The sequence below is a fragment of the Mastigoproctus giganteus genome, chromosome 3 (assembly GCF_048544385.1).
Source record: "Mastigoproctus giganteus isolate SK-2022 chromosome 3, ASM4854438v1, whole genome shotgun sequence".
Taxonomy (NCBI): Eukaryota; Metazoa; Arthropoda; class Arachnida; order Uropygi; family Thelyphonidae; genus Mastigoproctus; species Mastigoproctus giganteus.
This window is the reverse complement of record NC_143577.1, coordinates 181,155,360-181,171,282: the sequence shown is the minus strand read 5'-3', so window position 1 is coordinate 181,171,282 and position 15,923 is coordinate 181,155,360. Positions and strand designations below refer to the sequence as shown.

The window sequence follows — 15,923 nt, the reverse complement described above, 5'->3', positions numbered from 1 at the left end:
TTAAGCTCATCAGCCAAAAAAAAAAAAAAAAAAAAAAAATTCACACAACCATTCCCTCTAAATGTTTGTCCAGTTCCTCCTTAAATTTATTTAACCTATCAACTTCCTTCACTTCTACAAATTGCAGCTGTGAGGAGATCTGATTGAGGTGTATAAGACCTTAAATGATTTGAACAGGCTCAGTGCTGATAGGATTCTTCCCCTTACTCAGATTACGAACCTGAGGGGGCATAAATTCAAATTGAGGAAAGACAGTTGTAGAACAGATGTGCAGAAATTTACCTTTAGCCAGCTAGTACTTGATTGCTGTAACAAACTTCCATCTGTCGTTGTGGGAGTTGATAGCTTAAATAAGTTCAAGGAAGAACTGGACAAACATTTTGGAGCAAATGGTTGGGTGAAAATGGGAAGGGTTTTTTTTTTTTTTTTGCTGTATAAGCCTGCTTTCTTACATTATATGCCTCTGCTAATGCTAAATTAGTTCATGTAGAGCCATTCAAGGGCATTAATAGCCCCCCCCCCCTCTCTCCCCTCCCTCCTTCTCTTCCCATAACAAATAGTAAGTTGTCTCTAATTCAACACTGCTCCAATTTATAGAGCAGTAATTCCTCCAGAAAAGTAGCAAAAATCGAGTTTAAATATTAATTTTTGCATCCAGTTTGACTCCCTCACAGCAGCTAATCAGATTAGTCAGACAAGACCTCCCCTTAACAAATTCTTGTTGTGATTACCATATAACTGCATTCCTGTCTAGATAGTTCTGCATTACTTCTTTAACCACTGACTGCATTATTTTCCATTGGTATAAAAATCAAGCTTACAGATCTGTAATTGCTCACCTTGCCATTTTATCACACTCTGTGAACATGAGAGATATTTTCACATCTCTGCTCTGTAGGAACTTTCCTGAATCCAAGGATGCTTTCATAATTATGTTTACAGATTTCCATACCTTTTGTTTTTTGCTCTTAGTATAATTGGACTGATTGGCTCCTGTATAATCAATAGATTATATTAGTGCCAGGTGCTGTGTTTTATATTTATATATATATATATATTTAATAAAAACTACTGTAGCCGAGTGGTCAGGAGCGGTAGTGCAGTAGCACACGCTCTTTGAGTAGACCGGGTTTCAAGCCCCTGACTGCTAAATGCCAAAAACAGCGAGGAGGCCACGCTGGTCCACACTGGACCAGCGTGGCAGATTGTGGTCCATTTCCCTCAGCATGAATTGTTGAGGAGGCTTCCATCCTGCAGTGGGTAGAGATAATGGCTGCAATTAACTTTTAACTGTAAAACATGTTTACCATGGAACTACAAAATTTAGCTGCGGTATAACGCCTTTTCTTTACAACATGTTTCCCCAGTTTTTCCAAGGCCCACTTCTCAGCCACTTGACTGTGGTTAATATCAGATTACTTCCAGATAAGGAGAATTAATTTTCATTTACCACAAGATTTACCTAAGTTCTCAGATTAGGCAGTGTATGTTTTCCTGAATCAGGACACTATCATTACTAATTTTAAACTCTGTTTAAAATTAGTAATGATAGTGTCCGATTATTTCCAACTTTCCTTATTATCCATGGTTATATCTACCACTTACTCATACTCTCAACCCTCAGATGAATTAATTACAATATCATACAGACTCACCCTAACTATGCATCAATGGTATTTCTTTACTCTCTCCTTTCCAGAGAAATTTTACAAATAATCATATTTTAAAGTTATGTATGGCTGGAGTTAAACAATCTCAGCATCTGCAACTGACACTTAGGGAAAAAAAATTCCCTTTGCCAATTACAATAATTTTCTTATTTTTGTTTAGCAAATCAGAATTAGTTAACCACTATGCATGTATCTCTCAGAAACCACTATGCATGTATATCACAGAAACCACTATGCATGTATCTCACAGAAACTCTCATTGCTCTCTTTATACTCTTTCATCTCTCACATTCACTCTCAAGTAAAATTAACCCTAACTTCATGTCAGCTAAATCAATCAATCGCCCCTTTATTCCTTACTTCTAATGGTACAGCCCTACTGTATAGACTTATATGAACCATTAGGAATGATAATTTAATCAGCATCTCTTCTTAGGGACTTACTTTTGTCCAGTCAACAGGTATAGCTGATTTTGCCAAAAGTATTTTTTCCTGTTCCTCTTTTTCCTTCTTACAGTCATTTGAAGACAAACTTTTTTTCTCTCTTAGCTGGAACTCTCCGAGAACATGCACTATTCCAAGTCTCTAGCTTTCAGAGTGTATTGGATACAGTGTAGTTGGCATAGTCACATAAAGCTACCTCCATTTTTGAGGTCTGCTTGACTACTGCTGGTCTTTACGATACTTGCTCCTCTAAAACGTCACACTGCAAAAGATTTCTGGGCAGACTTCTGCACCAGCTGAGCTTGGGATACATTGTGCATATCATACTCATGCTTGTCACATTCTTAAACTGTTCTGCCACTGAATTCATCTCATATATCTTATGCCAAGTTTTCTTGGTAGATTTACTTCTCCCTTCTTCTGCGTACAGCACGCATACTCACGGCTCATGATTTTTTACTAAAAGTTTACTCATTTTCTTCTCTCCATCACTACACTGCACTATTGCCTATCTCGACCTCCGGTCCTCACATCACTTCTCACTTTTTCTGTTCTTTACATAACTCCTCCCTCTGCCATGTCTTGGCCACTAGAACATTCTTATAATTTATTTATTTTTTTTTCCCCTTCTTTTCATTTGCTAGCTCTGTTTACTTAATTCGCACATTACCCTCTCTTTCCGGGACCCTTTTCCCATTGTCTGCTGACGAAACTAGTGGGAACCAGATGTGTTCAAAGCTGCTAATTGGATTTTTTTTTAATTTTTTGATTTGAAATTATTGTTTTTCTATAACTTTTGATTTAAATTTAGTAGTATAGTATGTTTTTTTGTGCTTTTATGATTAATTTGGTGTTTTTATTCTTTACCTTGTAATTGCATAGAAAACCACAGTCGACTTCTGCTGCCATTGTTTTCGTATTGATATATCAGATATTCGTAGAGCTTTTAGAATCAGTGAGTTTGCGTAGATATATCACAAATAGCTAGCGCGAGAGTTTGAACCACATAGGTGGCAATAGATTAGTTAAATTATTATCTATTATAACTACTTAGATTTTACAAATGTAACCTTTTAATTTAATACATATAACTACTTAGATTTTACAAATGTAACCTTTTAACTTAATACATATAACTACTTAGATTTTACAAATGTAACGTTTTAACTTAATACGTATAACCACTTAGATTTTACAAATTTAACATTATAACTAAGACTTCATAGGAAATAGGTAATTCATATAATGTTAACTTGGTAGGAGGTAAATTCAGTACTGAAAAAAAAAAAAATATATATATATAATGTTATTATTGCATTGGGATATAAGTTTAGTGTAATATTTTTAATTGTATTAAAACTGAATCGAAATCATGCCTCAGAGCAACAAAGCTAAAGGCTCAAGGAAGTGGGAGTGCTATTGCTCTGGAGGAAGGGGGGGATTGTCCTCTGAATCACAGCTTTTTGAAATGTACTGCTTGTTAGATGTTTGTGGAGCTATCAGAAACGGGACATGATATTACCGAGGGGGGAAGGGGATGTCTTTGGAGGAGTGTGCAGAAGTTAGGCACCAACTCAACGTTGTTATGGTCCTTTATGAGAGCTTGAAGAACAGGGTAGATGCCCTCAAAGGACTTAAATTGGGGGACCCATCAAGCTCTCAGCTGCCCACATCAAAGCCAGAGCTTGCACTTGATAATCAGGCAATAGAGCAGCAATCCCAAGGCAGAATGCACTGGTCCCACAGGAACTAGTTGTTGTCAATGACTCTATTGTCAGGGAAATGGGGAATATATTGTTCAAAAAGGATAGTGAAACAGAACCAGAATAAGTCTGCCAGGGACAAAGGTTGATGACATTGTAGAGCAGATACCATCTTTTAAGGGCACAAAAGCGATATTGTTGTGCACGTTGACAAGAATAACATTAAGAGTAGGAGAATGGCGGAATTACTTAACAAGTACGGGTCAATGTTAAAAAAAAGCCATGAGTTAGGGTTGAATTTGAAAGTGTCTGCAAGTCTGCCCAGACAAAATAAGAGGGAGAATATGATGAGAGACTTCTCAATCAGTTCGGCACTGGGGAGATTGTGCAAGGCTCATGGGGTAAAATTTTTCTCAACCTTGTATGTGCATATTAACAGGAGAGACAGGTTCTACACAGATGGGATACCCTTAAATAGAAAGGGTGCAAGAATGTTTCCTGATGCTATGGAAACAGCGTTAGGTGGGTCACAAAACTGCGAGCTTGAGGGGATACAAAGAAATACATGGGCTCTATTAGGGTACCTAAGAATAAGAACAGTTGTGTGCGTGTGTGTGTGTGTGTGTGTGTGTGTAAATGCTAGGAATTTAGGTAATAAATTTGATGGATTTGAGATGCTGGTCAAAACATCAAAGACAGATATTGTTGGGATATCAGAGATGTGGCGTCACACAGATATAAGTAATGCAGAATTGGAATATGGGGAGTAGAATGTGTACGAGAAGGATAGGAAGGGAGGAGGGGTTATGCTCTTAGTTAAGAAATACAAAATCTAAGAAGTGCATTCAGACATGGGTGGACTGTGCAGTGTTGAGTCAGTTTGGTGTGAAATAAGCACTGGAAAAGCAAAATTAAGAGTAGGAGTGTGTTATAGGCCTAATGACACTGATGAGTATAATGAAAAACTGTACAGATAAATAGAGTGGGCCAGGGAATCAGATTGTCTTATAATGGGGGATTTTAACTTCTCAGATATTGACTGGAACTTGGGAGTTAATCACTTACACACTAACAAGGCTTTTGAGGATTTATTGCATGATTGTTTTCTATTGCTGCATGTTCGAGAGGCAACTAGAGGGAGTAATACTCTTCATCTGATTATCAGTAGTAATTCTTCATGCATTAAGGATCTGCAGATAAAAAAACCACTAGGTGGCAGTGATCATAGTGTGCTGATTTGGAATTTACTCAAAGATGTAACTACCATTAGGGGTAAAGGGATGGGTTTTTGCTTTCGTAAAGGTGACTAGTCTCACACAGTTTTTAAATTCTATACTGTTGGGACCAACTGATGATGTTACCAACAGCAAATTCTAAAGAATTAATCTTGGAAGCTACTAGGATTTTTATACCAAGTAAGAAATATTGTTCAAGGTTTAAGCCTAAATGTATGTCAGATGAACTAATGAGACACGTGGCAGAGAAGAAAAATGCATGGGATGCATATAAATTATCAGGTGACACAGAAGCCTATGATATAAGCTGGTCTGTAATCAAGTCTCAAAGGAGGTTAGGCAGGCAAAGGCAGAATAAGAAATTTTGGCACGAGATGCAAAGAAAAACAACAAAGAGTTTTGTTTACTTATGTAAACTCTAGAAGGATGGGGATGAATCAGATTTCTCAACTTGATATGAATGGTTCAACCGTTGAGGATCCTGCTCAGGTAGCTGACAAACTGAATCAGTATTTTGCATCTACATTCACACATGGGGAGTTATTCAGGGAGGGGAATGTCAGAAGTTTATCAAACTCTGGTAGGAAACTAAATGATTTTGTAATAACTGAGAGCATTTGTTGAAGTTAAACATAAGAAAGTCACATGGTGTAGATGAGATCTATCCAGTTATATTAAACGAGACAGCAAAGGAAGTAAGCAAACCCTTAGCCATAATTATGAGAGCTTCTTTGGACTCGGGAGGAGGTCCCCATGGACTGGAGATGTGCAAATGTGACTCCAAATCACAAAGGAGGATCAAAGGGTGACACAAGTAATTACAGACCTGTCAGTTTAACTTCTGTTACAGGGAAAGTAATGGAGGCACTGGTTAAAGAAGCACTGTATTACTTGGCCCATCAGTTATAATTCTCATGTTTACTACAGCGTGGTGTACTCTCAAAGTGCTTATTCCTTTTCCCCTTTAATATCGTCCCAATTACACTTCTCTACTGGCAGCATTCCTGTAACCAAATATTAAATACATTTTCTTTCATTTTTCATAAAATTACAAGGCTCCACTGATTATTTCCCCTTAAACCAAGCCTAATCTTTCTTCTACCATTTCACATGTCCTTCCTTCCTTCCCAAAACAATTAAATTTAAATACAGGGTGTCTCAAAAATATTGGTAAACATTTAGGAGAGGTAGGTAACATCTAAAGGAATATGAATCACATAGGACCCCATAACCGAAAACATCACGTGAAAGTAGTAGCAGAGGCACAAGAAGCAGAAATGACACAAGAGTAATTAGTGGCAAACATTTATTTGACATAATATTAACAATGGAGTAAGAGATGGGTGCATTTCATGATGTTACAACAGATGCTCGAAGGTTCCATCATGAGACGTGATGCATGCGTGACACTGACGCAGCATGGATTGGCGGACATGGTCAAACACACCTGGAGTTTCTTTGACAGTAGCAGTGCAGACGAGTCTCGCCATGAGATCCATTTCCGTCTCCACAGGCGATTCATACACGATAGATTTGAGGGCTCCCCCACAGAAAGAAATCAAGGCTCGATAAATCAGGTGAGCATGGGAGCCAGGCAACGGGTTCACCACGGCCAATCCATCAACGCCCAAAACACCTGTTCAAATGGTCACGAACACACCTTCCATAATGGGCAGGCGCCCATAATGTTGAAACCAAATGTTGCATCTCACATTTGCTGGCACATCGTCAAGTAACCCTGGTAGAACTTGTTCAAGAAAGATCCAATATTTAATGGAGTTTATGTGTAATGGTAACAGGTATGGGCCGACTAAGCAGTCACCGACCATACCTGCCCACACATTTATTGTGAAGCGATGTTGTGCCGCATGGGGACACACACTGTGTGGGTTGTCGTGAGCCCACACATGAGCATTGTGTTGATTGAATAAGCCTTCCCGCGTGAAATAAGCCTCATCCGTGAACAAAACATAGGCTGGAAAATTCAAGTCTTGAACACTTTCTTGGAGAAACCACTGCGCAAAAGCCACACATGCAGGATGATCTTGGGGGAGCAGTAACTGAACCCTTTGGAGATGAAAGGGGTGTAAGGAATCTTCATGCCAGACATGCTGTACACTGCAACGAGACACTCCTAAGGCAGAGGCAACGGCATGTGTGCTGGTAGTAGGATTATTCTGGACGTCATTCAACACACTTTCTTCCATGGCGGGAGTTCACGTCGAACATGGTCTGCCCGCACTACTCCGGTTACCTCTAAATGACCCATAATCGCACAAATTTTGATTCACACGTGCAAACAAACAGTGGTCCGGTACATGTCTATCTGGGAAGCTTTCTCCATAAATTCTTCGAGTAGCTCGTCCATTGCCCTCTGCTAATCCATACACTAGGTGAGTGTCTGCCAGCTCACAGTTCGTATATCAATGCATGTTCTTCATGCGGCGACTACTGCTTGAATGAGTAAACCAGAAATTTTCCCTCTCGCGATCTGATGAACAGTGCCGTCTACCGACTTACAGTGACGTTTCCGGTTATGGGTTCCTATGCGATTCACATTCCTTTAGATGTTACCTACCTCCGCTAAACGTTTGTACAAATATTTTTGAGACACCCTGTATAATAAAAACACATATCAAGTTTATGTAATATTTGGGTCTTACAGTGCCTTATTTACTTTTAGTTTCAACAATTTTACTTCCAGCTTCCCTTCAGCTATCACAAAATTATTTCATTCCCAGTTAGAATTAGACGTACCGTATTTCCCCATGTATAAGACGCACCTTAATTTTGGGAACCCGAAATTTGAAAAAAAAAAATGTATTACATAAAGTTATTGAACTCAAGTTTTATTCATCATAAAATTCATACAACGCATCACTGTCAAAACTCCCATCCATTAGCTTGTTCTCATCTGTGTCTGATGAGTAATCACTGTTTTCATATATTGCCTTGTCCTCAGTTCCATCTATGGCATTTGAAATGCTACACTTCTTAAATGACTTGACAACGATCTCAATCTTGATATTATCCCAGGATCTTTTCCCCCAGGTACAAACTTCTCCTATAGTTGGTTTCTTCACTCTTCCTGCTGGTGTCAAATTGTCCCCAGAAGACTTCATCCATTGGTTCCATTCGTCTCTCATGGCAGCTTAGAAGGGTTTTTTAATGCTGATGTCAAGTGGTTGGAGCGTGGATGTCAAGCCTCCAGGTATGACGGCAAGTTTTGTTTTTTGCTCTGCAGCAATCTTTGTATTTTTTGTTATGTGCACCCTGAACTGATCAAGCACCAATAGAACAGGTTTGCATAAGAGCCCACCTGGTCTCCTGCTCCAAACTTTCTCAAACCAGATCTTCATCCCACCCTTGTCATGAACATGGACAATCACTCCTCGAGTTGTCTTCTTTTGGCATTGTTTTGCGTTTTAAAATTAGCATAGGAGGCAGCTTGGTTCCGTCGGCACAACAAGCTAGAACAACTGTATAATGGCTCTTTTCGTGTCCACTTGTCTTCACAGTTACAATTTTCACCCCCTTCTTTTCAACAGTTCTGTTACTTGGGACATCAAATTGAAGGGGAACTTCATCCATATTTGCAATCTGTCCCAACTGAAACTGATGTGTCTTCCGACATTGAATGACAAAACAATGAAATTCAAGGAACTTCTGCTCATAGCTTTCAGGTATCTTTTGGGCAAGTCTGGTGCGTGTGCGCATGCTTAGTCCATTCTGTTTCATGAACCTGAAGCACCAATTGTGTCCTTCTTTGAAATCAGTAACTTCTTTTTCATCAGCAATTCTTCTTGCCTCATGCTGAACCATCTTTGTGGACACAGGAATTCTAATTGCCCTTTGCTCTTCAATCCATATCTTCAATTTCCTCTCTAAATCAGGCCATTTTGATGACTTGCCTCTAATGGCCTTCTGCCATGGCGTTTTCAGTAGGGTTTCTTCTTCCCGTAGCCAGTCTCGAATTGTTTTCTCAGTTTGAGGAGGAGCAAATTTACGTTCAGCAGCACGATTTCCATTCACTTTTGCAAACTGGATCATCACTTTTAACTAGGAGCCTCCGTAGCCAGGTGAGAAGGAGCAGCAGTGCGTAGCACACGCTTCTTGATTAGACCGGGGGTCGAGCCCATCACCACCAAATGCGGAGGATGTGGAAAGGTCAGGGAATGACCACCGCATATCCCGGAGCAATATGGCCTTAGTTGCTAATGCTCCTAAAACCCAAACAACAAACAAACAACATCACTTTTAACTTGAATTCAGCACTGTGCGAAAATCTTTTCTGAACCATTTCTGGGCAGAACGTGGCAAAACGTAACCTAATATACCGGTAACAAGTGCAAAACAATGAGTGCAAAGACAACAAGCACGAAAAAGCGGGAAATGCAAGTAAAAAAAAAAAAAATCTACAACCACTGTATAAGACGCACCCAGTTTTTATACCCCAAATTTTTCGAAAAAAGGTCTGTCTTATACATGGGGAAATACGGTACCTCTGGTATCAGCCATCCATAAAAATTTAAACATCTTTAATGGCTCATAAGGACTCATATGTAGAGGAAACAAACTCATTTGAGTAAATTCTTCATTTCTGTTCCCATTGTTGATATAATATAAAGAGATCACTGCTTTACACATAGATGTGTAGAATTTGATTTACAAACAGAGTTATAATAATTCACCATAATTCTGTTTGTAATAAATTAAGACTTCCTTTTTTAAATTGGAAGTTATCCCTTATATTTAATGAATAATACCATTTCTGAAGTTTTATGAAAATTAAAGAATCCAGTTATATCCAAAAATGCCTTTGATCAAGATATCAGAATTTCACTTCCATATCACTGTACAAAACTGTATTTCCACTATTGCAAGTCTTTACAGGTAATGACATAGCATTAATTTTCTCATTATATACAGTAGATTAGGATCTTTTATTTTTTAAAGAGTACAAAGGCTGTTCACAGTTCAGTACACAAAATATTAATAAGTATGTTTACCAAATCCCAAGTATACAAGGTGGTGTGGGATTAGGTAGTGTCAACGGGCTTCAACCAGTAATTTATTGTACAGGCCCACTACTGTGATAAGTAGAAGATATGCATTCAAACTCTGTAGGTTGCTGATACTCGAAGCTTTAGCTATCGGCACCTCCATAGCCAGGTGGGCAGGAGCAGCAGAGCATAGCACATGCTTCTTAATTAGACCGGGGTTCGAGCCCGTGACCACCAAATACGGATGTTGCAGAAAGGTCAGGAAATGACCACCGCATATCCCCGGAGCAATATGGCCTTGGTTGCTAATGCTCCTAAAAATCAAATAACAAACAAATAAGCTTTAGTTATCAAGATTGACAGAATTCCTCATTAGCTGTACTTTTTCCAGTTTGAAATCTTAGCAGTATCAAGTTTTGATACTGTGCTCAAACACTAACTGGATGAACTAAAGCATCACAGGTAACAAATTCTCCACTCATAAATATTGCATACACCTCATTGTCAGCCTCTTCCAACCGAGGATGTTACTCAAAAGCTTACATTATGGCTCTTGGTTGTCTTAAGCACTTTAAAAGTTCTAGTCAACTTTGATGTTCAAAAAGTGCACACTCTTTTCAAAGGAGACGTTAGCAATTAAAATTTTAATCCTTTATAGTAATTATAATTTTTGATTTTAGTTTTATCATACATTAAACCATATGGATTGATAAATTAATCACACTATTGATTAACCCCTTCATGAATTATCCCAAGATATCTCGTTTTTAGTTTTAAAAGTTATTTGGAGCCACATGAAATATCTCGGGATACAAAATACCCGAAGCAAACAATAATACCTCCAAATTTAGGACTGAAATGTATTTTCTCAGGCATTTATCTGGTTAATTTTGCATTAGCCAGGTAAATCCCGAGATTTCTCAGGATTTTCTTACGCTTGGCAGCAGATGGCTGGCTTTCGTTTTACTTATATTGTACAGCAATGTCAGAACAGTAGCACACGTTCCTGTGTTGCCAGTAAGCAAAATATAATTTGCTGTCCTAAATGCAGAATACTGAACCCATGAAAATAATTCACAAAAACAATATCGAAAAATATTTCGGCACCCTCTTGAACTGCTGCCCATAAGCGACGCTTACCTCACCTGTCCACTTGCAGTGGCCGTGTGTCAGAATGTAGTTAGTTTGCAATTATTGCTTGTGGCAGGAGGTTACTGCTTGTGCATTCTGCTTGATTTTTTAAATTTATTTATATAATGAGTAATAAAGAGTTTTTCTGTGCCTTTCTTTTAGCTCAAGCACTAATTTATTAAAAAAATCTGTATAATTCGCACACTTTTTGGCATACACGAGATAAATCGGGATAGCCCAAATGGGTTAATTACTTATTTCCTACATATTTTCTACAAAAATAATTTAAAAAAAAAACACAAACTATACAATGAGTATTCGCATGATGCATATTTTTCATTTGTAAAATTAAAATTAAAAAAGTCTATCCTTTATGGCACATTTTCCAGAAAAAAATGTTCCGAGAAGGGGTTAATTGGTAATTAACATGAAGAGACCTGACTGATACACTGCATAAAAATACTTTTCAACACTATCATCACCGAAAAACTTCTGAATTAGTTACCACCTATTTACTTCACTCATTGATTCAATCAGCTCTGACTTACATAAGCTTATCTTAACTGCCCTCAAAATTGTGTCTGATAAAACTGGTGCATGAATCTTAACACACTTAGTAAAATTCTCATTGTACTTGTATGGCAAAAAAAAAAAATAAATAAATAAATAACAAAAAAAAAAATATATATATATATACATATATATATTCAAGAAAATTAACCTTCTACTGTGAAAATTAATCTCTTTCATTAATCTTCTACTGTTCCAGTAGCTTTTATCACATTGATTTTCATCACAGCACAGTTATTTTGCATTCTCTCAAAGTGAGGCAGCAATTCATTTATTACACTATAGCAGGAGTGGGAAACCTTTTTAAATGGTGGACCAAATAAAATATCTGTAAGGTACATGTGTGCCAAATTTGTTTTAGCTTTCCACGATTTTTAGGATTATTAAAATAGTGTATAATGAAAAAATTGTTATAAATAGTTTTATATTATTTATTGTAATACTGTATTTATACAACTTGTACATGTAATTAATTTTATTAATAAGAAAAATTAATATATAAATTCAAGATAAAATTATAAAAATACAATTATAGTATTGTATTTCAAAAAATTTCAAGGATTGCATAAAATCCTAATAATCTTAGATTTTTAATTATGCATTGTGTGATAGGTTTCAATAAATACCTTCATAAAAATAAAATGAAGGTACCAAATTATTTATTCTTATCTGTCGATTATTCAGTTACATTTGTCGTTGAAACACATAATACACTTACACTGCAGTTACATTCTGCAAAGCCGAGAGTACGGGGTGTCTATGCCTGCTTAGCAGTGTTGCCAGAATGCTTGCTTAATGTTTGGCAACACTGCTGCTTACTCGAGTTGTGATATATGGCACAAATTCAGATGATTCGTTAGACTAGATTAAAATGTTAATAACGGCAAATATAATAAAAATTACAATAATCATAATTTCGTGATATATATTCTTTGGTGGGCCATTTGTTATATATATTTTTAAAATTACCGTGGGCCGGATTATGCACATTTGCAGGCCAGGAGTTGCCCACTCCTGCCCTATAGTAATAAGAATATTTTCACACTACTATCTGATCTACTGCATACATTTACACTTTTGCTCTGTCTACCTTCACTAGAATAACTCGAAATATATTTTTTAATTATATACACTATTTTTCCTTAAATTAATGATTAGCATTGACAAAACAATGCAAGGAAGCAAAGATCACTTATTCAAATGATCACTTCTCCAGCTATTCTCTTGGCTTCAGCCTTTCCACAGGGAAACAGCTGTTTCTCTCTATATCTTCATCAAGTAGCTGATGAAAACTATATCAATATCTATTAATTTTGTATGTAAGTTTATACAGAAAGTGTCTGATAATGTGATTTGGATGGTTTGGCTGCAGGCTTAGATTTTACATACTTGGTAAGTAATTTGCAACAGAGTTATGAAGAATTTGCTGAAGCTGAAAATGTGTTGCTTGGAGATATGGCTATACAGTTTGCTTACTTACATTTAGTAGTATAACCTAAAGATTCCTGATACTCAAAACATGCTTCCATATTTAGTATAGTCAATTCTGACTTGTGTAATTTCACTGTCTGTTTCTCATTCTCATCTTTCACCTATGCTGCTACCACTGTAGTTTGTTTTGTGTGTTATTCATCCTTTATTTATGGTACTCATTAATAGCCATCTCTGAATTCCCTTCCCTTTCCTTTCTCACAGGTACTTTCTAGGCAAACTTTGTTATTCTATTTCTGCACTTGCTGCATCTCATGAAAACAAAAATGTGGTTTTACCTTGTTTATTTTCATGTTGCTATATGAATTTGTACTAAAAAAGTATATTCAGATGGTAATTTGTTGTACAAAATAGATCTTCCTTTTGCAACTAAATGTCAAATGTATTCATTTTAAAACTTGTAGAAATAGCCCCACATATACAATACATATATATTTTTTTTTATCTACACTATAAAAATGTTTATTCCTGATAAAACCTCTTCCATTTATTTGCTTTTCAGGGACATGCACCACTCGCAAGGGCTGCACATGCTTCTACACAGATAGACAATAAAGTATTCATATTTGGTGGTCGTCATCAGCAAGTCAGAATGAATGACATACACTGTATTGATATGGAGTCTATGACTTGGAGTGGAAGGTAATTTGTCTTGTGCATTTTATTTTGAAATTGAATTTCAAAAATCTGGTCAAAAACCTTAAATATAATTAAATAAATATGCATATGGTATTTTAATATGTAATTTTATTAATCATTTAACTATCTATTAAAGGAAGAAGTAATTTTAGATTTTGAAGATTAAAATGAATTTATTTTTTGTGTAAATAATAAAATTATAGGTTTTGCAAACAATTTATATAATGAACATGTTAAAAATTTACTCCTTTCATTTACTCCTGAGATTTCTAAGATTTTGTGAAACCCTATAAAAATCAGAGGTTAACACTTCTATGACTTTTTTTTTTTTTTTTTTTTTTTTTCGGGTTCAAAGCCATATTAGCTAAAAGTATTAATCGTTTATGTGATCACTTAGAGGAAGTTATCTGCATTGACAAGCCATGTTACACTACTAATATACAAATATATTTTTAAGAGTAACATCAGATTTAGGTACCAGTAAGTACAACTGTTAAGAGATAGTTTGTTTATTATTAAGATATACATTTTGTACAGGTAAAAGATTTAACTATCATCAGCCTATTCTGCAAAACAAATTTTTCAGAAAATATTTATATAAATAGAAGGTTATTACAAAAGATCTTTACAATTTCCAAAATGTATTGTGAGGTGGCTCCAGTGTTTTTGTAAAGGAAGATAAAAACATATATTAAAGTAAAGGAAATCCCTCAGTTTTACTTTCATCATACAGCTGTTCAGATAGGCGCTGGTTGTATAACTTCCTAAATGTCCAAGTGCTACACTTTGAGTCTTCCTTCATCAACTGTAACATCTGCATTGGAAATGCTCACTTTCTGGTCATTGATATTATGTGAAAGAGTAATCCCAAAATAAAATAAAAAATGAAGTGGGATAAGATCTTGCCAGTCTTGAGTAGCCATGGCATGGGGCCTCCACAACCAGTGTGGTAGGAAGAAAATTTTTTGTTCAGCATGTGATATCCTTTAGTGGAAATGTGGTTGGGCACTATCCCATCGAAACATCACCTTAGAGATCTTTTCCAGAAGCTGTGATTTATCCAATTCTCCAGCATGTCTAGATAGATTTTGCTAGTAACTATACATTCTGCAAAAAAGAATAGACTACAGACCACATTGAATTCCATATTGAAATATTCCAAAGAATTTTGACCATACAGTTTCTCTACTTTGTTTAACACTTATATGAGGAATTTTCACTATATATAAGGAGAATAAATCATTGGTGCAACCTGTCAAATCCATAAAATCATTACAAAACAGAGTACTTGCTTGGGTTAGAGGTTGAGAAGACGAAAAAAGATATTTGTTGATATTGGACTTAAACTTCTGTAGACTGTAATTTTCAGGAAATATGTATGAAGGAAGATTAAAATTTGGTTCTGTGACTTTGAAGTTGGACATAAATGGATGTTGGCTGGTGGCGGCACATGTTTGGACTGTTTTGGAAGAGAGAGCGGGAATTATAGAAGCCAATTCAGAAGAACAATGCATAAGGAAGTATCTGTAGAAGAGGCATGCAGCAGAAACAGTACGTCTATGAGACAGCGAGTGGAGAGACTCTGTTAGAGATGAATCATTAATTAACCTAACTGCCCTCTTCTGAACGGAATCAAGAAGCCTGAGAGAGGTTTTGGGGGCACCACCCCAGATGTGCGAACAATATTCCATGGTAGGGCAGATTTGCGATATGTACAGAGTGAACAGCTGTTTGGAAGAAAAGTAACGCCGAGAGCGAAAGAGAAAACCAAGTTTTTTAGATGCAGAGGAAGCAATATTTGTAATATGCTTGTGCCAAGAGAGAGAGATTAGAAGTCAGGGTAATCCCCAAAAGAGATATATCATTTTGCCTAGAAATCGGAGTGTCACCAAAGATAAGCATAGGAGCAGAAAAATCCTTTTTTGCGAGATGTAAGACAAGACAGTTTTAGAAGGATTGAAATCAACCAAGTTGCCTTTGCTCCACTGGAGAATTACTGGGAGATCGGCATTTAAGGAATTGGTAGCAGATTTTTGA

The 15,923-nt window shown here is 36.6% G+C and overlaps 1 protein-coding gene across 2 annotated transcripts in view; it reads left to right on the top strand.

The window, feature by feature from the left end:
- LOC150088447 (kelch domain-containing protein 1-like) overlaps positions 1-15,923 on the top strand; it is a 199,673-nt gene that overhangs the window by 110,522 nt on the left and 73,228 nt on the right. For both annotated transcript variants that reach the window (XM_090369510.1, XM_090369511.1), the window contains exon 6: positions 13,750-13,889. In XM_090369510.1, coding sequence (XP_090225636.1) covers positions 13,750-13,889 — 140 coding nt within the window. The remainder of the gene's footprint in view (positions 1-13,749; positions 13,890-15,923) is intronic.